The following is a 25,946-nucleotide window of genomic DNA, read 5'->3' as shown; positions in this document are numbered from 1 at the left end:
AAAAATCGCAAAGACTAAACATTGTTGGATTGTTTATAGACCCTACCCACGTGACATCACAACTCCGCTCTCCTGAATGGTACCGCCCACTTGTCCGTCAAAACATAGTGTTAACCTGTTAAGGCTACGTACATTTCTCCTATTTACGCCTCTTTTAGTGCTATACAATTTGTAATCCCATCAATGTAATAATTCATTTCTAATCAACATGAAGTGACCCAAAAATGCCCCCAAATTAGCAGGAAGTGACATACCTTCACATTTTTCAAGGATCTGCACTGTGTCGCCAATTTCCAGCGGAAGGCCTTGTTGGACGGTGCCTCGAAAACTGGCCAGCACTGTGAACAACAGAAAAACATATCTTTAATATATTCATCCGAAAGAGAATATGAGTTGTAATCATTCATCTCCAAGGACAGCAGAAACAATCTTTTCTAATGGGATGGAAATGCCCGTGAGTAGGTCATGATCATACATTCATAGAGTTAAAATGTGGTTGAAATGAATATAACGCATGAAAGGACACTCTATGCATAAAAATCCATGCATAATTCTGGTTAAGATTATTCATGCCAATGTCAGCCTTTTATAGTCATGAAAAGGCTATTAAATTAACGCTAAAACTATTGTGACAATAGCACAGTGGTTCTTAACCTTGCAAAAGGTACCGAACCCCACAAGTTTTACATGTGGATTCATTGTACCTTTCGGCATGCGCGGAGATTGAGGGGGGACTGGGGGAAATAGCCTCCACCCCAGCCCCTGGTGGCCGAAAAATGTCATTGCATGTAATTGACGTTCTTATATTTGAATTGAAATTAAGACTTTGCCGGTAAAATTGTGTCCGTAAAAGTAGTAAAGCGATAAAACAACAACAAATATTTTCTATAATGGGTCAAAATTATTTTTTGAATGGACTATGTGACTAGCACCTTCGAGACGGTCATTTGCTTTGCTTAGCCAAAACCACCTGAGGACAAAAGAGGCAGGATGGTATATGCAATTTTTTTTTCAAACCTAAGCTTTCAAAAGTGACAACAACTACGGAGCAAGTACCAAGGATTGAAGATATGGACCATGAAAAGCCGGAGAGCACCGCCAAAATGCTGAGCGGAGTTTCAGTTTGTCCCACTAAAGACGCTAATTGTACAACAGAGCCACAACCGGGCGTACCATATTCAATGGAGGACGATCTTGGCCGAAAGCATAGTTGTCCTGATTTAGAATTTCCCCCAAAAATTATGGGAAACATGTGAGGATTTGTTTCACACGGGTGTGAGTGACTGGAAAAACTTGGAATTAAATTGGATATCGATGCGTACCGCAAAAATCGAAGAAAAAAACGAGAAAAACGTGCACTCACACACACATACAGTGGGGCAAATAAGTATTTAGTCAACCACTAATTGTGCAAGTTCTCCCACTTGAAAATATATGAGAGGGGTGTAATTGTCAATATGGTTAAACCTCAACCATGAGAGACAGAATGTGGAAAAACACCCAGAAAATCACATTGTTTGATTTTTAAATAATTTATTTGCAAATCATGGTGGAAAATAAGTATTTGGTCAATACCAAAAGTTCATCTCAATACTTTGTTATTTACCCTTTGTTGGCAATAACGGAGGCCAAACGTTTTCTGTAACTCTTCTCAAGCTTTTCACACACTGTTGCTGGTACTTTGGCCCATTCCTCCATGCAGATCTCCTCTAGAGCAGTGATGTTTTGGGGCTGTCGTTGGGCAACACGGACTTTCAACTCATTCCGCAGATTTTCTATGGGGTTGAGACCTAGAGACTGGCTAAGCCACTCCAGGACCTTGAAATGTTTCTTACGAAGCCACTTCCTTGTTGCCCTGGAAGTGTGTTTGGGATCATTGTCATGCTGAAAGACCCAGCCACGTCTCATCTTCAATGCCCTTGCTGATGGAAGGAGATTTTCACTCAAAATCTCTCGATACATGGCCCCATTCATTCTTTCCTTTACACAGATCAGTCGTCCTGGTCCCTTTGCAGGAAAAACAGCCCCAAAGCATGATGTTTCCACCCCCATGTTTCACAGTGGGGATGGTGCAATTCAGTATTCTTTTTGCTCCTAACACGAGAACCTGTGTTTCTGCCAAAAAGTCTAATTTTGGTTTCATCTGACCATAACACATTCTCCCAGTCGTCTTTTGGATCATCCAAATGCTCTCTAGCGAAGCGCAGACGGGCCTGGACGTTTACTTTCTTCAGCAGGGGGACACGTCTGGCAGTGCAGGATTTGAGTCCCTGGCGGGGCATTGTGTTACTGATAGTAGCCTTTGTTACTGTGGTCCCAGCTCTCTGTAGGTCATTCACTAGGTCCCCACATGTGGTTCTGGGATTTTTGCTCCCTGTTCTTATTATCATTTTGACGCCACGGGGTGAGGAGGGAGTTGCAAGTCCGTGTTGCCCAACAACAGCCCCAAAACATCACTGCTCTAGATGGCCCATTCCTCTATTTTGCAAAACTTGTTACCACGCTGCCCATTGATCTGTTGTATTTCCTCATACCAAGTGCGATTCAACCTTCCACTGAGCAAACCTGTTCCTCCTCCCATCAGATCGAGCACTAGCAGTTTAAAAAAATGGATTAGGCCTGTCCATTGGGAGCAAGCCAGTCTAAAACCTGGTCTATTAGCCACTTTGCCTTGTTTTAATCAGTGTACGAAAATAGGGCACTGCGTTTTTTTACCTCCGCCGAACCCCTGGGGTTCAATCGAACCCAGGTTAAGAACCACTGCAATAGCACTATAGCTAGCCGTTTATCTGGATCTGTTCAGATTTACTCTGCTGTTTTTGGAAGAAGTACCGTTTCATTTAAGCCAAGTATTTTGTTTCCTGATATACTGTTTGCTCAGCAGCTCAAAACAGTCAGGTAAAATACTTTTACATCTGCAGAGTGTTCTTCATATTTGCGCTTCTCCAGCTTTCTCGCATCATCCGCAGGGGATTTGTCACCCGTGTACATCGGCTTTTGTAATCATTCAAACCCGAGCGCGTTCACGTGTACTACACACGAAAAATGTTCACACACAAAAACGCATCGACACTCGCGCAGTGTGCCCAATGAATGAATTAACCACATAGCGGTGAATTATTCAACATGGAGTCTTTTTGAAGAGTCTGCTACATGTCAATCCGCAAGCCATCTGTAGTTTGTCCTGAAATGACTGCGCATAGACAGCTTTCGGGATTGTTGGCGGGCTCAAAAATATAGAATAAAAAAACCGAAATAAAATCGGATGGGTCACGAGAGAGGGGACGGCAGTCTGACGTAGATGCATTGTGTCACCCGGGTGCGCGCTAGGTTAACGTGTCAACATGGATCTCCGTCACGAGGAATGACACTGTCACTTTGGCGGCCCAGGTCAAGGTTGGGGTAAGAGATATGCTGAACTTGTGAATTTGAAGAAAAGGGCAATCTATCATGAGCTTGTTTTTTTATAGCGAAGGGCAAACATATCTAATCACTTCAAAAGATGAATGCATCATTACTGTATATTCTGGTGTATAAATCGCACTTTTTTTTCATTGTTTGGCTGGGCCTGAGAGTAATTTTCATAAGCACCATGACAAAACGAGATCAGTATAATCATTGTAACGCACACAGGTGTCAAACACAAATGGGCCAGGTTTGACCCGGCACGTCAGTTTGTCCATCCATCCAACCATCCATTATCTGCCGATTAATCCGGGGTCGTGTCGCAGGGGCAGCAGCTTTAGCAGGTAAGCCCAGACTTCCTTCTCCCCAGCCATTTCAACAGCTCCTCCAGCAGGACCCCAAGGCACTCCCTGACTGGCTGAGAGACGTGGTCTCTCCAGCATGTCCTGGACCGTCCCCGGGCCCTCCCACCGGTGGGAAATGCCCGGAACACCTCTCCAGGGAGGCATCCAAACCAGATGCCCGAGCCACCTCAACTGGCTCTTCTCAACGCGGAGGAGTAGCGGCTCGACACAGAGTCCCTCCCGGATGACCGAGCTTCTCACCCTATCTCTAGGGGAGATCCCAAACACCCTGCGGAGGAAACTTGTATCCGGCATCTTGTCCTTTCGGTCATGGTCCACAGCTCGTGACCATAGGTGAGGGTAGGAAAGTACATCAACTGCTAAATCGAGAGCATCGCCTTTCAGCTCAGCTGCTTCTTCACCACTACAGACCAGTGCAGAGTCTGCATCACTAAAGACTCTGCACTAGGGTTGTTCCCATCATGTTTTTTTGCTCCCGATCCGATCCCGATCGTTTTAGTTTGAGTATCTGCCGATCCCAATATTTCCCGATCCGATTGCTTTTTTTTTTGCTTCCGATTCAATTCCAATCATCCCCAATAATTGTTCCCGATCATATAAATTTTGGCAATGCATTAAGAAAAAAATGAATACAACTCGGACGGATATATACATTCAACATACAGTACATAAGTACTGTATTTGTTTATTATGACAATAAATCCTCAAGATGGCATTTACATTATTAACATGCTTTCTGTGAGAGGGATCCACGGATAGAAAGACTTGTGACTTTGTATATTGTGACTAAATATTGCCATCTAGTGTATTTGTTGAGCTTTCAGTAAATGATACTGTAGCCATGCCCAAATGCAAGATGGGAAGTGCAACCATGACTGTGCGTAGTGCTACCAATTGATATATCTTCTCTGTGTTGGGAAATAAGATAGGGTGTTAAGAAAAAGATCAACTACTACCTACTACCAACAACTACCCCACATTGCTTCTCAAGATATTTCTAATCGTAGGGAGAGGGATTGTAAGGCTTTAACCAATTAAAAAAAGGCTCCAAAGGCTGCCAAAACTCTCTTTACTCATTTTACGCTGCCTTTTAGCTCTCTATATAGGTAAAACGGCGTCATTACAGATTGAGCGCGACGATGCGTGAGTGGGTCATGCGGCGCATGTATTAATTGCGTTAAATATTTTAACGTGATAAAGTTTTTAAAAAGTTTAATTACCGCCGTTATCGGGATGAATTTAATAACCCTACCTCAAGCCTAAACTAAAGACTCTGGATGAGTGTAACATATTATGACTGTAACGTTAAAGACAATTAGAAAACGATTAAAAAAAAATATACATATTAAAAGAACGAATGTCCGATATTTTTTTGCCGATTCCGATACTTTGAAAATGACGTGATCGGACGTGATGTCCCGATCGATCGGGACATCTCTACTCAGCACCGATCCGCCTGCTGATCTCCCGCTCCCTCCTACCCTCACTCGTGAACAAGACACTTGAACTCCACTTGGGGCAGGATCTCATCCCCGACCTGGAGAGGGCACGCCACCCTTTTCCGGCTGAGGACCATGGTCTCGGATTTGGAGGTGCTGATCTTCATCTCAACCGCTTCAAACTCGGCTGCGAACCGCTCCAGTGAGAGTTGAAGGTCAAAGCTTAATGAATTTAGTAGCACCACATCATCTGCAAAAAGCAGAGATGTAACGCTGAGGCCACCAAACCGGACCCCCTAAACGCTTTGGCTAGAAATTCTGTCCAAAAAAGTTTCAACAACAATTTATTTACACATAATTAACTGAGAGATGACGCTGTTGTGGCTACGACAGCCAGGGTAAATTTTTCCCTCATTGCCGCCTGTCTCTGCTCGGCGAGCAGCACAGACTCAACGGCATCATCCGTTGCACTGGTGGTCCTGGTCGTTTTGCTCGGTCGTCCAGCGCCTGGCATTCCTAGCGTCCTCCCGATTGTTCTGCTTGATCGTCCGCCGCCTGGCATCCTGGACTTCCATTCGTTCCATTAAATTGGGTTACGGGTCTTACCAAATGCGCTACTGCCCTCCAGTGGCCATTTTTATTGCTTTAAAATGGATTGTCAGCGTTGTGCTTTGGAGCTAAGTTGAATCAGAACCCAGAGGTGTCTCTTGTGAAAAAAAAGGTAAAGACGTATAAATACGTCTTTGGGACACTGAAACAATTAAAAATAGAATGTATTTATTAGGGCTGTCAAACGATTAAAAATTTTAATCGAGTTAATTACAGCGTAAAAATTAATTAATCATAAATAATCGCAATTCAAACCATCTATAAAATATGCCATATTTTTCCGTAAATTATTGTTTGAATGGAAAGATAAGACACAGGATGGATATATACATTCAACATATGGTACATAACTACTGTATTTGTTTATTATAACAATAAATCAACAAGATGGCATTAACATTATTAACATTCTGTTACAGGGATCCATGGATAGAAAGACTTGTAGTTCTTAAAAGATAAATGTTAGTACAAGTTATAAAAAAAATTTATATTAAAACCCCTCTTAATGTTTTCGTTTAAATAAAATTTGTAAAATTTTCAATCAAAAAATAAACTAGTAGCTCGCCATTGTTGATGCCAATAATTAGACAATGTTCACCCATAAAATCAGTCGCACCCAAGCGCCAGCAGAGGGCGACAAAACTCCAAAAAACACAAGTAACAAGTGGGCATTGCACAGTGCTGTCATTTTAATCTGTTTGAGCGGGGCATGTGCGTTAATTGCGTCAAATATTTTAACGTGATTAAATTAAAAAATTAATTACCGCCCGTTAACGCGATAATTTTGACAGCCCTAGTATTTATACGTTTTTGGGTGAAAATGAGTTTATGCTATTTATTTAATATTGGGTGTGTTAGAGTAATACAAACAGTCAAACAGTAAATATGGGAAAGGGTACAATTCCCTTCAATGTTAACCGTGGAAGCAAATTTTGCGAAAATTAAATGCATAGAGAATAGAAATCTAGCAAATATAGCAATTGTCACAGTTATAAATAATTGAAATAGTCATTAACCCCAGGGTTAGCCTAGCCAAAAATGCACATAACGCAAGTTAAATATTAAAATTAAATATTTAAACTTTGATTGCATGGTAATCCTGTTATCGCGCTCTGCTCGCAACTCCGGTGAGGACGTGGATATACCGACGATGCCTCGTTTTCATATAGGTCTAACAGGTGTTCTCCGCTTCCACTTGAAGCGCGGGCTTGTCAAACCGCATTAAGTTTGGTTCTCTCGCAGTGCCTTGACGCTCCTTAGAAGAACAAACACAGCCGCGGGGCTTCGAGGACGCGTAAAGCAGCGCTGCTAGCTCCTCCAAATGTGGAGACTGAACGAAACTGATAAAACTAGCAGAAGGATTAAATAAAATTCTGCATGAACGTATTTAAAAAGATGATATTTCACTCAAAGTGCTTATTAAGCAGCATTTTAACCTTATTAGCTTGATCCGTTCTTCTCCTCGACTGATCTGACAATGATTTACGTGCGTAATCCACACCCACGTGTTCATTATACAGCATTTATATCATTAATATGCTAATTTGTTAGCGCAGCAACTGGTGGCACTTCCCTCGCCGGCAATGCTGCCAAATGCACACCTCATGCATATTCAACTAGTATGTGGGAATATACAGTCCGTGTGAGCATTACGAAACATGCTAATAATCACACACTGTGATGACGCCGCGTTAAACATTAAACACTAACAGACAAAAAAAGGGAAGTCGCAATCTTTCCCATCCTTTTAATGTATTTTATCCAGAGCAAACAAAGACAACTGAAGCGAAACTAAGCTAATAAAAAAAAAAATCTTCACTTCCTCATGGGTTCTGAGCATGTTCGCTCGCCACATTTTCAGTAGAACCTGACACGTAAACCAGAAAAACCACTAGAAGAGTACTTTTAGTCCAGAGACGTGACATGAAAACATTCCGACTCAAACCAAAACTAGCTGAGCTATGCTTTGTCTTCGCCAACACTGCGAACGCTGTTCCCCAAATCAAAGGGTTTTGGGAATATATCTCACACTCTGTGGTGGGGTAAAAAAAAGCTTTAAATACATCCCATAACTGTAATCGCCTCACAGATCGAAGGCAGTAAGTCAGGGACGGCGGTTAGCAACAGAAGTTCAAACCTGTGACACACTCTTGAAGACACAAGTAACATGTTCTTTAGTTTAGAAATGTTTTACGTTCATCCGGAAGAAATATTTGTGGTAATCTTTGTTTTGCTTTTCTATTCAGTTCAGTTATAGCTGTTTAGCTAGCTGTTTTGATGCGAGCTATACAAATCCATGCAAATATTAGCTCTTTCACAGTAGTGGAATCTAGCCCTTTAGCTAGCTGTTACTGCTAATTAAAAGAACAAACTTACTCGGGATTTAGTCATTTTAGGACTAGAAGCTGCCACTTTTTTCCTTCATTTTGAATTGTGTGGGTTATTTCTTGATTTATTTCGGTTGATAGGCAACACATCCCTCCTAGCATGCATTGCAGCGCTATAAGCGGATTTTAAGGGGGGGGCAGGGAAGACAGCCCCCCCCGGTGGCCGAAAAGTAAATTGCATGTAATTGACTTTCCTACATACATATGAGTTGTAAAGCAACAAAACTGCCACAAAAATGAATGAAATCAACAAAAAATATACTTTTGTAATGGGTCAAAATTATTTTTTGAACAGATCATGTGACTAGCACCTGAGACATTCATTTGCTTTGCACATATTTCCCCCCCAAAAAAAATTGGGGAATTTTTTTTTTTTTTTTTGACTGAAGCAACTTTTTTGGTGAAAAAATTTATAATATAGCGCAAACACAAAAAAAGATTGCTTCAATCAAATAAAACTTTTTCAATGAAAAACTAAGCGTTCAAATGCAAGTTTTTCAATATTAACTATTTTTTCGCATTCAAAAAGTTTTTCTAAGATTTTTTTTTTTTTTTTTTTGACTGAAGTGATTTTTCTTTACGAAAATATTTTTTGAATATTTTTAATGAAGACAAAAATGTCCGAGCCAAAATGTGGCCCAAACACAAATCAACATTACTTCAATCAAAAAAAAAAAAAAAAAAAAAAAAAAAAAAAAAAAAAATCATAGAAAATTAGCTTTCACATGCATTTTTTTTTAGTTTAAAAATTTATTTTTACATTCAAACACTTTTTTTTTTATCGAAGCGACTTTTTTTGGTTGAAAATATATATTTTGATTAGGGCTGTCAAAATTATCGCGTTAACGGGCGGTAATTAATTTTTTAAATTAATCACGTTAAAATATTTGACGCAATTAACGCACATGCCCCGCTCAAACATTAAAATGACAGCACAGTGAAATGTGTACTTGTTGTGTTTTTCGGAGTTTTGTCGCCCTCTGCTGGCGCTTGAGTGCGACTGATTTTATAGGCTTCAGCACACATGAGCATTGTGTATGTAATTATTGGCATCAACAATGGCGGGCTACAAGTTTATTTTTTGATTGAAAATTTTACAAATTTTATTCAAACGAAAATATTAAGAGAGGTTTTGATACAAAATTTCTATAACTTGTACTAACATTTATCTTTTAAGAACTACAAGTCTTTCTATCCATGGATCACTTTAACAGAATGTTAATAATGGTAATGCCATCTTGTTGATCTATTGTTATGATAAACAAATACAGTACTTATGTACCATATGTTGAATGTATATATCCATCTTGTGTCTCATCTTTCTATTCCAACAATAATTTAAAGAAAAATATGGCATATTTCATACATGGTTTGAATTGCGATTAATTTTTAAGCTGTAATTAACTCTATTAAAAATTTTAATCGTTTGACACCCCTAATTTTGATTGAAGCAACTTTATTTTATTTTTTTTTTTGATTGAATAATAAAGACACAAATCAACCTCCATATAGCTCTGCCCAGGGGATACAATTTTTGACTGGGGTAACTACATTGGCACAACACCGGCAGGTGTATCATATTCAATGGATGATGATCTTGCCGAAAAGTATTGCCTAAGCAGCCTGATTTAGAATTCCCCTGACGAACGATGGGAAACAAAAAAATGCTCATTGTCAACTTATTATTATAAATATTCTTGTAATTTAATTTTATTGCTGACACTGCCTTTCGGGGTCAACATGTGCCCTCCCTGGCCCTAAACTCCACCTATGGATTTAAATAACAATCAAAATTCAAGTTCTGTGCTAATTTTTTATTCACTTACTGTTCCAGTTGTTTCATTAATTGCTTGTTATGGTATTTGTTAACACTTTATTTGACAGCGGCGTCATAAGACTGTCATAAGACCGTCATAATTATAACACGACACTATCATGGGCATGAATGAATGCTTATGACAGATGTCATTAAGTGTCATCCGGAAAATTATGTTACTAACTCCAATTTTATGTCCTTTTACATCCATTCAAAAGTGAGATAATTTGCCGGATGACACTAAATGACATCTGTTATGAGCATTCATCAGTACTCATGACAAGGCATGTGCCAGTTATAGGTTTCAAGGTTTACCGTGGTATGAAAATGTCACAGTTTAAAAACCACCAAAATTTTCCCTTATACCGTAGTACGGTATAAGCTACTTATTTATGTCCCCAAAAATGCAAAAAAAGAAATCCAAGGCTTGGAGTGGTTCACAACTGAGCTTTCACGCCCTCAAAAAAGCCAAAGTTTCTAGTACCGTATTGGCCTGAATATAAGACGGTGTTTTTTGCATTGAAATAAGACTGAAAAAGTGGGGGTCGTCTTATAATCAGGGCCGTCTTATATTCGGGCCAATATGGTACTTCAGCTACCGAAAAGAAAAAGGAGGATGGACAGCAGGACCTCCAACATGATTTCACATTTATGTGCCCATCATCCGTCACTTTACACAAAATTTAAGGTAAGTAAACGCTGTCATGGACATCTCCCACCAGCTAGGAGAGTTCACTCCAGCATGTTTAGTGTGTCTAGCGATGGTAAAACAAATACAAATACTATAACATAAACTTGTTGACGAGGCAGATAACGTGGCTTGTTAGCATGCCAAGACAGCGAACTAGTTTCCTCTCTACCATTAGCCTCTTTTTGTAAAGTCTTCCGCCATTGTAAACAACTGTTCAAAATAACATTTTCAGAATGTTTTTTCCTCTCTTTTCTGTGTTGAGAGAGTGTGTTTGTGTGTATAGTGTGTAAATAATGATACGAGTCATACACATGCGCTCTGTCTCTTACTCTCGCATACAAAAAATCAGTTTGATCATATTTAGTTTAAGTAAGGTTTTTTTTTTGTTCTTGTTCTAATGTTGAGAAGCTTGTGGATTTAGGTTTTAGTCTGTAATTTCAATTTTATTTATAATATTTCAGTTATTTTTTTTTTTAAAACATTATATTCATGTTGATGGTCAAATTTGCAAATATGTTGTGAATAATTATAAAATCTTGTTCAATGGAAAAAAATATATATAGCCCATACATCTCAAAATACAGTGATACCGCGAAACCGTGGTATTTTTTGCTTAAGATTATCATACCGTCAAAATCTCATACCAGCACATGCCTACTCATGACTAGGGTTGGGAATTGATACGATTTTTACGATTCCTATTACATTATCAATATTGCTTAACGATTCGATTCTTTATCGATTCTCTTATCGATTCTAATTTGGGGAAAAAGAACAAACTTTTGATTGGCATCGAGTTTGTTTACAACCTTACAAACTCACAACGAGGTTAAAAGAGGCCCAAAGCCTCAATGTTAATTAACTGTGGCAATAAGTGGCAAATGCACAAGAATGTGTAACATTTTACTGAAACATTTTTCGAATAGAAATAAAAAATATTGGTATATATTGGCATATAGGTCGTTGTTCTGCCTTTGGCAATATTAAAGTGTATTATTTACCATTACATTGAAATGCATGCCTTTTAGTTTTGCTGGTACTTTCACGCTAAAGTGGGGGCGTCCTTGCTCTTCCTCATGCGAAGAAGAACGCACTCACGTGAAGAAGAGCGCGCTTACACGCGAAGAAGTGCCGCATCCAAGCGAGTGAGCGAGTTAGTGAGAGAGGGAAACACTGCTACGAGCCTACGTTCTTTGTTAATGTTTGTAAAATATCTACAGAGGCAAAGCCTGTATGTATCATCTTTTGTGTTGTTGTTGTGTGTTTCCATTCGCGATCGGACACTTAAATCCAGTTGTGGAGTGGTTTGAACGATGTGCTAATGCTAGCAAACGCATGCTAACCGTTTGTGTTACTGTATTAGCAGCTAATCATCGCTGATTTACGTTGATGCAAACCTGTTTGTTATTGGGGACGAAATTGATTTGTTTCATTTCTATTTTTAGTTTCACTCTTCAAGTGATGGTTGAATAAAATCAGCTAATTATACCAACGTCTTCTGCATCATCATTTGGGAGTTTAGCTAGCTGTATAGCCAGGACTGAGCTTTAGCGTCTCGGTGAGGACAGTGCAGTCGCATTCCATCCCGATGCAGTTATCTCCACCTTGTAATGACTGCAAGTCGCTTTATTGTAATTTTTCCTCGTGAAGTGAAGACACTTTCGAGCGTATGAACCTACGTGCTGTCATTTTTATGTTTACGGCTGCAATGCTCGTGCTAAACCATCGTAACCTTTCATTTTCACCCTCTTTCCTGGTGAAGTGTAGCCAAACTTTGGAGCGAGTGGTTCTTGTCGCCATGCTAGTTTGATGCGTCTGAACAACAAGACACGTCATGACGCAATAAGCGTCTTTAGGAATCGGTAAAGGGATCGTTAAGGCTTTTTCATTGTAATGTCGAGGCCTCGAAACACTAGGAACCGGTTCAGAATTGGAATCGGATTTCGACAATCATAAGGTGCCACTGTCAAATAAAGTGTTATCAAATACCATTGATTGTAATTTACATCTGTAGTGCTGCAATGTATGCTAGGAGGCATGTTGGACAACAACAGTGTTGACAGCAGGTGGCAGAAGAGGTTGACCGTCTCCCCCAAGGGAGCAGTGATGGCCAAATGAAGCTTCTTGAAGCAATGAAGCCAATTGGTTCAAAGCTTCATGGTGGTTCGTTTGGTCTAATGAGAATCGTATGATGGCGCTGTCAAATAAAGTGTCACTAGTTAATATCTTTTGGAGTAAACATCCCATAATACAGTGAGGACAGCTGCGGCTTATTGTCCAGTGTGGCTTATCTATGAATAAATGCCGTTTTAGTGTCACATTTGGTGGGTGGCGGCTCATAGTGGCATAGCCACGGTGACATTCTTTAAATCTGAATTAAGTCACATTCTCTTCTTAACTTTCCACAATAAAATCAGCCTGATGACAAGCGTACACTCGCCACAAGGTTACGAGAGCCTCGATTTTGCCGCCGAGCCAGACGCTGGAATAGCAAAACCTTGAACTGGATTCAACTTGGCACGTGCAAGATAAACCAATCCATTGGCAAGAATGCGTGATCGGCAGAGTGCACAAAAGCGAAACGGGTGGATTCGAAGAGTGGAACGAAGCTTTCATCTGGCTTTCTTCATTGCCAGCTACTGGAATCTTTTCACCTCTCCTCTGCGTGGAAAGATAACGACCTGGCTGCTATCGCACCAGGCACTCCAACAACTGTTTAATCACACTGCAGAAGCACAACCTTTGAATGCTGAACCGTGCGAGGAATGTTATTACTTTTTGGAGATAGCATTCTGTAAACTCCAACAGATATTTTCTTGGACTCACTTTAAAAATTGGATTAAAGGGTGATTTTACCGATCCAGTAAAAATATTGACGCGCCATCACCTTTTCCCGCGAAACGGTCGAACATCATAAGTGGGACTTCATAGAAACACGGTGACAAAATCGCTGTTAAGTAGCTGTTAACTAATAAAACTAGAGGTGGACTGACATGGGTTTTTCAGGTCACCGATTATTAGTAGTTGGAGGGGCCGATAACAGATTTCTGGAGCCGATATTAATTTGCAGTCAAAGAGTAAAAATTGGCATAAAAAAAACACAGAATAATGCAAACACTGAACTTCATTGAAATGCCGAAAGCATGTTTATTGAATTGCACAAATAGAAAATGAGCGCGAATTATATGAAGTGGCGTGGTTCAGTGGTAGAATAGACGTACCCCAACCCAGAGATGACCTCGTCTAAGTATCCTTGAGCAAGATACTAAACCCCAAGTTGCTCCTGCTGCTGCATCACCAGTAAGTTAGTTAAAAGTTAAAACTGTGGTGACAAAACTGTTAAGACTTTATTGTATCATACAGAATCGAAATGATACAGAGGTATGAAAAAGTATCTGAACCTTTTGGAATTTCTCATATTTCTGCATAAAACCAAATCAAATGTGATGTGATCTTTGTCAAAATTACACAGATAGAAAAACAATGTCTGCTTGAACTAAAACCACCCAAACATTTTAGGCTTTCATATTTTAATGAGGATAGTTTGCAAACAATGACAGAATAAGTAAGAAATACGTAAGTGAGCCATCACATTTAACATTTTGTGGCCTCCCAGCAAAAAATTCAACCAGACGCTTCCTGTAGCTGTAGCCGATTCTTCTCAACAAAACTGCTGGGGCTCAGTCAGATTCCGGGGATGTCTAGCATGAATCGCTGTCTTTCGGTCATGCCACAGCATCTCAATGGGGTTCAAGTCTGGACTTTGTCTTGCAGGCTCCAGACCGTGTGTTTTGTTCTTCTGAAACCATTCTGAAGTTGGTTTACTTCTGTGTTTTAGAGCATTGTCTTGTTGCAGCATCCATCTTCTTTTTAGCTTCAACTGTCTGACAGACGTCCTCAGGTTTTCCTGCAAAACATCCTGATAAACCTTTGAATTCATTCTTCCATTAATGATTGCAAGTTATCCAGGCCCTGTGGAAGCAAAACAGCCCCAAATCATGATCCCCCCTCCACCGTGCTTCACGGAGTGGATGAGATGTTGATGTTGGTAATCTGTTCCATTTTTCCTCCACACATGGTGTTGTGTGTTACTCCCAAATAATTCAACTTTGGTTTCATCAGTCCACAAAATATTTTGCCAAAACTTTTGTGGGGTGTCCAAGTGCCTTTTTGCGAACATTAGACCAGCAACAATGTTTTTTTTTTTTTTTTTTTTTTTTTTTTAGACAGCAGTGGCTTCCTTCGTGGAGTCCTCCAATGAACACCATTCTTAGCCATAGTTTTACATACCGTGGGGCAAATAAGTATTTAGTCAACCACTAATTGTGCAAGTTATCCCACTTGAAAATATTACAGAGGCATGTAATTGTCAACATGGGTAAACCTCAACCATGAGAGACAGAATGTGGAGGGAAAAAAACCCCCAGAAAATCACAATGTTTGATTTTTAAAGAATTTATTTGCAAATCATGGTGGAAAATAAGTCTTTGGTCAATACCAAAAGTTCATCTTAATACTTTGTTATGTACCCTTTGTTGGCAATAACGGAGGCCAGACGTTTTCTGTAACTCTTCACAAGCTTTTCACACACTGTTGCCGGTATTTTGGCCCATTCCTCCATGCAGATCTCTAGAGCAGTGATGTTTTGGGGCTGTCGTTGAGCAACACGGACTTTCAACTCCCTCCACAGATTTTCTATGGGGTTGAGATCTGGAGACTGGCTAGGCCACTCCAGGACCTTGAAATGCTTCTTACGAAGCCACTCCTTTGTTGCCCTGGCTGTGTGTTTGGGATCATTGTCATGCTGAAAGACCCAGCCACGTCTCATCTTCAATGCCCTTGCTGATGGAAGGAGATTTTCACTCAAAATCTCTCAATACATGGCCCCATTCATTCTTTCCTTTACACAGATCAGTCGTCCCGATCCCTTTGCAGAAAAACAGCCCCAAAGCAAGATGTTTCCACCCCCATGCTTCACAGTGGGTATGGTGCAATTCAGTATTCCTTCTCCTCCAAACAAGAGAGCCTGTGTTTCTACCAAAAAGTTCTATTTTGGTTTCATCTGACCATAACACATTCTCCAAGTCCTCTTCTGGATCATCCAAATGCTCTCTAGCGAACCGCAGACGGGCCTGGAGGTGTACTTTCTTCAGCAGGGGGACACGTCTGGCAGTGCAGAATTTGAGTCCCTGGCGGCGCATTGTTTACTGATAGTAGCCTTTGTTACTGTGGTCCCAGCTCCCTGAAGGTCATTCACTAGGTCCCCCGTGTGGTTCTGGGATTTTTGCTCACCATTCTTGTTATTATTTTGACGCCACAGGGTGAGCTCTTGCATGGAGTCCCAGATCGAGGGAGATTATCAGTGGTCATGTATGTCTTCCATTTTCTAATAATTGCTCCCACAGTTGATTTCTTTACACCAAGCGTTTTAACTATTGCAGATTCAGTTTTCCCAGCCTGGTGCAGGTCTACAAATTTGTCTCTGGTGTCCTTCGACAGCTCTTTGGTCTTGGCCATAGTGGAGTTTGGGGTGTGACTGACTGAGGTTGTGGACAGGTGTCTTTTATACCGATAATGAGTTAAAACAGGGGCCATTAATACAGGTAATGAGTGGAGCCTCGTTAGAAGAAGTTAGACCTTTTTGATAGCCAGAAATCTTGCTTGTTTGTAGGTGACGAAATACTTATTTTCCACTCTAATTTGAAAATAAATTCTTTAAAAATCAAACAATGTGATTTTCTGTTTTTCTCATGGTTGAGATTTACCCATGTTGACAATTACAGGCCTCTCGAATCTTTTCAAGGAGGAAAACCTGCACAATTGGTGGTTTACTAAATACTTATTTGCCCCACTGTAGAAAGGAATAGGTCTTTATTGTCATTGTCAAGATCACATTTAATGGTGATTTTATGCAGAAATGTGAGAAATTCTAAAAGGTTCAGGTATTTTTTCATACAACTGTATACAAAAGCCACACTTCATGTTTCACAGTGGGGGATTGTGTACATTTCTCAGACCATTGCAGGTTTTATATATTAATATAGAAATATAGGTCACCGCACTGGACCACATTTGTCATTAATCTGATCATGTATTCCTGCTAAAAGCATGCAGTGGATCTTTTGAAGTTGCCAAGATTCCTAATCCGCTTGGTGGAGGATTTATCTCACCTCAAACGATGTGTGATTTACCCCCATCGCGTGATATCGAGTCTTTCTCACACATTCGTGGAGAAAAGAAAAGTGAGACCCAATCATTGAGTCTGAATTCATGCTAAATCATATCCTATACAGAGCATCGGTTAACTCACAGATGCTTCTACTTTTCAGTGTTCATCCTAGGTCACCAGGTAATGAGAGTGAAATATGCAGAGGCAGAATGAATTAATTAAGATAGAAGAATGAGGATGCTTTCTGAAAGCAAAAAGACGCAGACAACCAAACATCTGCTTCGCGTTCCCACCCGGCTGTTAAAAGTGGGCGTGTTACTCCAAACCCGCCGCAATCTGACTCTCAGCAGCCTCGCCGCTTCCTTTAGCAAGTAGGTGGTACTGACCTCCATCTGCACTTCAGGCTCTCTCGAATCAAATTAAAACTAATTATGCCGCATGCAAATATAAACACGGACAAAAACTGTCAACTTTCAGAGTGGATGACCTTCATTTTCAAGTGGGCACTCAAGAATCCAGTCTGAAAGGCAGCGTATTTCGCCATTGGCAGGACTGTTGAACGGTTGTCTTACTGTACATCTAGCCTACTTGACATCAGCAAAAGACACTCCACCCGTCACCGGCGGGGCAAACAAGCTACTCGTGATTCCATCGCTTCAGGCCATAGCAACAAAAGTCAGAATGATGAAAGCGGTGATATAAGAATGATGAAATCAATTCAACAAATAGTACAACTAGTGCTGTCAAATTTATCGCGTTAATGGGCAGTAATTAACTTTTTTAATTAATCACGTTGAAATATTTGACGCATTTAACGCATGCGCGGAATGACCCGCTCACGCATTGCCTCAAACAGATTACAATGACGCCGTTTATTACACATTGAGAGCTAAGAGGCTAAGAAAGGCGAGTGGAAACAGGCGTTCATTGGACCGCGCTGTTTATTGGCATAAGCTTAGGCAACTCCTTCACAACAAACATAAGTATCATTTCGTGAAAACACAACAAAAACTAGGCCTTGAAAGCAGGACTGAACGGGCCTTCGTAATTTGGCGCAACTCGGACGCAGGTTAGGGTTGTGGCAGATTGTCCCCCTCTTGTAATCTCATGAGAACCTAACTTGCTCGAAACTCGCCTCAATTCAAGGGGGCGCCACTGAGCCATTTCGTTGCGGTTTTTCGTAATGTCGCAAGATTATCGAAATTTACGCAAAGCCGCATGTACGTGCAAAATTTGGTCAGTTTTCGTGCATGTTCAGGCCTCCAAATATAAACTGTACTATAAATCGATAAAAAATTCACATTCGATTGTTGAAATTCGCCTCCCCAGACAAGCCGCACGGAAACAGCGACTGCTGAACAAAGTGCCGCCCTGCCGATGCTGACTCCGCGCGCGCCAACCGGAAAGGCGGAACTTCGCGTGTTCATCTCTGATATTAACCCTTTGTACTGACTCCATGTTCCAAAAGTTTGAAAAAGACTCGCCGAAAGCAGGATGACAATTTATTCGTCGACAATGGTCAAAAACAAGGCAAAAACAGACAACGGAAGGACAATTCTCGATCCAAAACAAGGTTATATGTTTCCGAGCAGCAAAATCTGTCTCATCTCAGTGTCCAGTGTTTTTTAAGTCCGTGGGCCGGCCGAAGGTGTGTCCAGGCGTTGCTTTGGGATCATCCCTCTCTGGCCGGTTTCGAGCTTAGGTTCGTGCGTGGATGGGATGTGGTTGCCACAGCGACCGACGCTGGTCTTGACATCACAAGCGCCTGCTTGTCAACTTTTTTATCCGGGCTGGCACTACTTGTTTTAGGACAAAGCGTGCTGGTCTTTGTCCTTGTCGGGAGGACTGATTGCCAGAGTTTGGTGCGTCAATCTTGCTCATGGTGCACACGTTTTGGGCTTCTGTGATAAGATAGCGTTGTGTATCTATTCTGTTTCTTTAAACTATGGTGTGCTATTTATTTTACATTAGGTGTGTTAGAGTCGTGCAGTCCTACAGTGAATATGAGAAATGATACTATTCCCTGATTGATTACATTACGTGTGTTCGAGTAATGCAAACAGTTAGACGGTGCCTACGAGAAACGGAACCATTTTTTCTTTTCCCCCTCATGAGCGCCGATAAGGTGATTCACTTTACTTTGTTCAAGGCCACTGAGTGGAGTCTGCCTAAACTATAGTTAAATGAATGTGTTATACTAATGCAAACAATTATATGGTGTGTGTGAGAACGGTACCTTTTCCCTTCACGATCCAAAATACCCGATTTCCTGTTAGATTTGGAATATGGGTGCAAGAGACTTTTTGGAGCAGTTTTGCATAAGGTATCAACTCCCCAAATTTCATTGCTCTATGTTGAAAAAAACCTAAGAGAAGAGGGCTGTTTTAAAACTCTTTTCTGTCACCACTAGTTGGTGCTGTAGGGTTGATGCAAATGACCGCAACAGGACCCTTCAGAGTATGACTCAAGAAGCACGGGAAGTGTGGCGCAGATATGCTGTATATCTGCCGAGTTATGACTATTCAAAATTTTTGGCGAGACAAAATGTTACATGCATTTTCACTTTCCTGTTGGACCCTTTTGCTTCAACCAAACCTCAAGATTTTTCATCAGGCACCTGAACACATGTCCTAAGGCTCCCCTGATGCAGGTTTGAGGTCAATAGATTTTTTTTCCTTGGAGGAGGAGCCTGTCTCGTAAAAAAGGCATCTCCTGTTCCCATTAGGGGGCGCTAGGCCTGATGGGGAATATTTCAATGCACTCATGTTAAGGGTGGGATACCGCACATACATGCCAGATATGAAAAAAATTGAACGTTGTGTCAAGGAGCTATTAGTCATTTAGTGAATTTGTCATCTTGCCGAAAAAATGGCTTTGGCACCTCGCACAGGTCAGACTCATGGATGAAAACGCACCATTTTAAAAAAACTTAAGATATTATATGTCTCCTGAACAGTCTCACCAATTTTGAAGACGACCCAACGAACTCCCTCGGCTAAAAGGTCTCAAATGTGCACCCTGTAAATCAATAAAAAATTTCACATTCAATCCAAAATAACAAATTTCCTGTTGAGTTTGGAATATGGGTGCCAATGCTTTTTTGGAGCAGTTTTGGACAAGGTATAGACTCCCCAAATTTCATCTCTCTACGCTGACAAACCCTAATGTTATAGGCCAATTTAAAAATTTCAAAGGGGTGCCACTGAACCATATTGTTGCATTTTTTGCAACGTTGCAAAATTATCGAAATGTAAATTTCCCTGCACGTATGTGCAAATTTTGGTGAGTTTTTGAGCATGTTGAAGCCTCCAAATTGGCCGTTTTCATTTGCCGAGAAAAAAAAAAAAAGATAATAATAATAGTAATCTTTTGCAGAACAATAGTGCTTTCGCACGTTTAGTGCTCGGGCCCTAATAATATTCCTATCTCTCAAAAAAAATAATAATAATAATGTTCACAAAAAGAAAAGCTGGCATTCCCAATCGAAATAGCTATGCGAAATACACATAAAACTTACTCAGACTTTGGTCAAACTCTTCAAACATTTCGTTTAGCTCAAAAAATACACTGGATGGCAATATTTAGTCACAATATACAAACTATCAGAGGTCTCGTACGTTGTGAAGCCAGCACTATAATGACGTGGATGGACCAGTAAACAGAACTACAGCATCAGTCGAGGGACAAAACACAATTATTTGCTTGATTACTAAGTAATTTAAAACTCGCCATTGACACCTTGTGGTGTATTTCAATCACTACCTTACGTAGTTAAAGACACTGTCGAAGAACGACAGGGAGCCCGTGTGACGTCACCGCTGGCGAGCTACTAGTGTATTTTTTGACTGAAAATTTTATTAATTTTGTTAAAACGAAAAAATTAAGAGGGGTTTTAATATGAAATTACTATGACTTGTATTAACATTTATCTTTTAAGAACTACAAGTCTTTCTATCGTGGATCCCTGTAACAGAAAGAATGTTACTAATGTTAATGCCATCTTGTGGATTTAATGTTATAATAAACAAATACAGTACTTATGTACAGTATGTTGAATGTATATATTCGTCAGAGTTTTATACATTCGTCATTTGTCTTATCTTTCCATTCCAACAATAATATACAGAAAAACATGGCATATTTTAGGGATGGTTTGAATTGCAATTAATTATGATTAATTAATTCTTAAGCTGTGATTAACTCAATGAAAATTTTTAATCATTTGACAGCCCTAATTACAACACTTTAGTATAAACAAAAGGTCAAACACTTAACATTCAGGGAAACTGTTAGGGGCCGTTTACATTGTGATTCTCCGAGAATATGAAAAATTTCAAATTTGCATTGATATGGGCCCGTCTCCATTCGAACAATGTCGAAATTCCGCATGAAAACGATGTAGTATTCATGACAGGCCCTAGGGGGCAGTGCAGATTTACAAGGCCACAGCGAATGATGCACTTTGACCCCAACAAGCTCATCAGCCCGGAAAAAATAAGCCCGCCCACTCGAAGCAATTTTTCTTTTGTTCAAAAAGGCACAAAAATGGAAACATTCCACATATTTAATTTAAAAATATTATTAAAACAGTAAATTAAATCCGACATTCCGCCATATTTGCTGTTTTTAATGTTTAGTAGCACCGCTGCGTACGCCCAATGTGACGTGTACGAGTGCTGACGAAAGATGTCCCGATCACGTCATTTTCAAAGTATCGGAATCGGCAAAAAAATATATTTTTTAAATATTTATATTTTTCAATTAAATCATTTTGTATTTGTATTTCATGTTACAGACAAAATGTCTTACACTCATCCAGAGTATTTAGTTTTGGCTTAAAGTAGGGCTATCAAATTTATTGCGTTAAAGGCGGTAATTCATTTTTTCAAATTAATCACGTAAAATTAGTTAACGCAATTAATGCATGCGCTGCACGACCCACTCACGCATTGTCGCGTTCAATCTTTAATGGCGCCGTTTTACTTACATATAGAGCTAAAAGATAACATAAAATGAGTAGAGTGAATTTAGGCAGTCTTTGGAGCCTTTTTATAATTGGCTAAAGCCTTAAAATCCCTCTCTCCACAATTAAAAATATTGTGGGAAGCAATGTGGGGAAGAAAGGTAGTAGTTGATCTTTTTCTTAACACCCTATGTTATTTCCCAACACAGAGAAGATATATCAATAGGTGCGACTACGCACAGTCATGGTTGCACTTCCCATCATGCATTTGGGCAGAACAGTTAAATGGCTACAGTATCATTTACTGAAAGCACAACAAATACATTAGATGGCAATATTTAGTCACAATATACAAAGTCACATTTATCCTTTAAGAATTACAAGTCTTTCTATCCGTGGATCCCTTTCACAGAAAGAATGTTAGTAATGTAAATGCCATCTTGAGTATTTATTGTCATAATAAACAAATACAGTACTTGTGTACTGTATGTTGAATGTATATATTCGTCCGAGTTTTATTCATTTTTTTCTTAATGCATTGCCAAAATGTATATGATCGGGAAAAATTATCAGGAATGATTGGAATTGAATCGGGACCAAAAAAAGCAATCGGATCAGGAAATATCGGGATCGGCAGATACTCAAACTAAAATGATCGGGATCGGTTTGGGAGCAAAAAAACATGATCGGAACAACCCTAGCGCTGACGTTATCGGGGCGGTCTCGCGCCGCGGGAGCTTTTGATATTCATACGGAACAAGCCCACCTCAATCCTCCGCAATCGGATTCTTCCACTTTGGAGGCAGGATTCAGAATGTTTCGTCTTTGCAGACAGCATATTCACACAAGGCGAGTCCGCTAATCAATCATTGCGTCTTTGTGTCGCAGAGTCGCCATGTAAACTGCCCCTTAGAAACACTTTCTATCAGAGACAATGAAAAATACGACAAAATGATATGCGAATGGTTGAATAATGGTTCTCATTTAGGTATAGACTGAGCGTTAATGAGCTGGTAACATGCCATTCCATTATATCAGATCTTTGTAGACAGCTAGCGCTAATCACCACATTATAAATCTATCCCCAACCCATTATGGGGTAAGCACATTGTCATGTGGAACCATCCAAGTTTTTACCATACATGCATTAACAACTCGAACACTAGGACTCCAAATTCATAAAACTGCCATATTCCTGACCACTGTGACCTTTGACCCTTTCTCTCCTCATCGTATCACCTACCCTGGGAAACATTGCTCACTCAGCTCGCATCCCTTCGCTTGAAGTCAAGGACAAACGCTTCTAAGCCTCCCGCAAGTTCCACTAGAGCCAACCGACAGAGAGACAGAAGTCGTTGGGAATGCAAATGAGAGGAATGCGGTCATAGCCAATTTTTTTTTTATTACATGTTTCTATGTCTCGTCAAATTTGGCACGTCTGCCGCCAACCACCAAGAGTCTTATTTAGCCTAGTTTGCCGCAAACAAGCTCCAACACAAAAAGGGGAGGATGAAAGAAGCGTCACAAACAGCTGAGAGAGACAGCTCGGTCCCAGCGGAGGAGAATCTCAAATTCTGTGTCGTCGTTATCCCATACATTGCCTTCACATCCTGGCCCAGTAGCCTTCATTCAGCGAAGAGATAAAACAAAGCACTCAGTGAGAGGCAGACTATATAATTGTGTGTGTGTTTTACAGACGTTGAAAGAAAGGACTGCAGTGTTGGCGGTCTACACTGAGCCGGAGGGACTACTGGGTGCAGATTCGGATGTTAAACGCGCACTCAGATTCGCCACAGGAGGCTGAGACGCGGAAGGAAGTCCCGATTGAAACAACCGCACGCAAAGCGATAAGCACGCGCACGCTCTGACAGACGGTGGTAGCCTCAGAGCACAGCGAGAGTCACTGAAGACGCCGATCCACTCAAGGACACGCAGATGGCAGGTGCTTTACAAATAGAAGCCAGTGGAGCGTTCCTCATTATCAGCAAGGCCCAGTAGCGAGTAACCTCGCAGGGGTGTACGAGAAACTTGCTGTTTCACTTTGCTGGAAGAAGAGCAGAGTGCTCAATGTCAAAAAGATTTTAAGTGTATGGATTAGGGCTGTAGCTATCGAATATTTCAGTAATCGAGTAATCGATTGAAAATCCTATCGATTAATCGAGTAATCGGATAAGACATATTTTTTAGGTAAAGAGAAATTATAAATATACACGAGAAAACAAGACATTTCATCTAATATTGAACCATTTTCAGTCAATCTGTCTTTATTTTCGATGTACATTGTTGAAAACAGCCAACAATTGCCTCTCAGATGTGACTAGAATTTTAAAAAAAGACCAATTCACTGCTTTCACTCGAAAAACTTTTAGATCTTAAAAAAAAAAGTATATATATATATTATATATATACATACATATATACATACATATATATATATGCATATCTACATATACATACATATATACATATATATACACATATATACATATATATATATATATACATACATCATATATATTAGGGCTGTCAAACAATTAAAATTTTTAATCGAGTTAATTACAGCTTAAAAATGAATTAATCGTAATTAATCGCAATTAATCACGATTCAAACACAAAATGGATATATACATTCAACATACGGTACATAAGTACTGTATTTCTTTATTATAACAATAAATCAACAAGATGGCATTACCATTATTAACATTCTATTGAAGCGATCCATGGATAGAAAGACTTGTAGTTCCTAAAAGACAGGTTATAGAAATTTTATATCAAACCCCTCTTCATGTTTTCGTTTTAATAAAATTTGTAAAATTTTCAATCAAAAAATAAACTAGTAGCCCGCCATTGTTGATGTCAATAATTACTTACACGATGCTCATGGGTGCTGAAGCCTATAAAATCAGTCGCACCCAAGCGCCAGCAGAGGGCGGCAAAACTCCGAAAAACACAACAAGTACACCTTTCACTGTGCTCTCATTTTAATCTGTTTGAGCGGTACATACATACATATACATATGTATATACATACATATATACATTCAAATACATACATATATATATATATATACATATCCATACATATATACATACATACATACATATACATATGTATATACATACATACATATACACACACATATATATATATATACATACATATACACACATATATATATATACATACATACATATACACACACACATATATATACAGTATATATATATATACATACATATATACACATATATATATACATATCTATACATACATATACACATATATACATATACAGTGGGGAGAACAAGTATTTGATACACAGTCAATGGGAAAACCCATTGGCAGTGTATCAAATACTTGTTCTCCCCACTGTATATACATATATATACATACATATATATATATATATATATATATATATATATATATATATATATACACATACATATACACACATATATATACATACATCTATATACTGTATATATATACATACATATGTATACATAGGAATACTCGAGCAACTCGAGTAACTCGAGTTAAAAAACTGATCTGAGTAATTTTATTCACCTCGAGGAATTGTTTAATTTTGCCAGCTCAAACCATCACGTTTTGCCCGGAGTACGTTTATGCGGGACAACGTGCTGACGTCACGTGCATAGAGGAAGAACCAATAAAAAAAAATACCTTACTGCAGCCGAAAGCCGCTACAAGCTACGCCGACGTTGCTACAAACTACGCCCGCATGATGCTACAGTTGTAGCACGTAGCTAAGTTCTGATGCGTCTTATAGATATCATATGTATGTAGAACTAGATGCGAATTGACAGACAGGGTGGCGTTAGGAATTTTTTTCTTTGCCATGTGGCAATTTTTTTTGCCATGTGGCGTTTTTTTTGCCATTTGCCATTTTTTTTGGTATGTGGCAAAATGCATTTTGGATTGTGGGGGGGTATATGGCATTTTTGGGGGGTATATGCCCGTTTTGCTGGCCATACAAGTCCATGCCATTGACGGCTATGCACGTCCAAATTTTACATTCATTTTACATTTATATTATTATATTATATTTATTGAATAAATGTGTATAAGTGTATG

General features: G+C 39.6%; 1 protein-coding gene across 3 annotated transcripts in view; it reads right to left on the bottom strand.

Moving 5' to 3' along the window:
* Positions 1-25,946, bottom strand: part of dock4b (dedicator of cytokinesis 4b) — a 237,364-nt gene that overhangs the window by 175,851 nt on the left and 35,567 nt on the right. For all 3 annotated transcript variants that reach the window (XM_057854988.1, XM_057854989.1, XM_057854990.1), the window contains exon 2: positions 255-338. In XM_057854988.1, the coding sequence (XP_057710971.1) occupies positions 255-338 (84 nt within the window). The remainder of the gene's footprint in view (positions 1-254; positions 339-25,946) is intronic.

This window comes from Corythoichthys intestinalis, chromosome 13 (genome assembly GCF_030265065.1).
Source record: "Corythoichthys intestinalis isolate RoL2023-P3 chromosome 13, ASM3026506v1, whole genome shotgun sequence".
Lineage (NCBI taxonomy): Eukaryota > Metazoa > Chordata > Actinopteri > Syngnathiformes > Syngnathidae > Corythoichthys > Corythoichthys intestinalis.
Note: the sequence above shows the minus strand (reverse complement) of the source record. Positions and strands in the feature narration are given on the sequence as shown.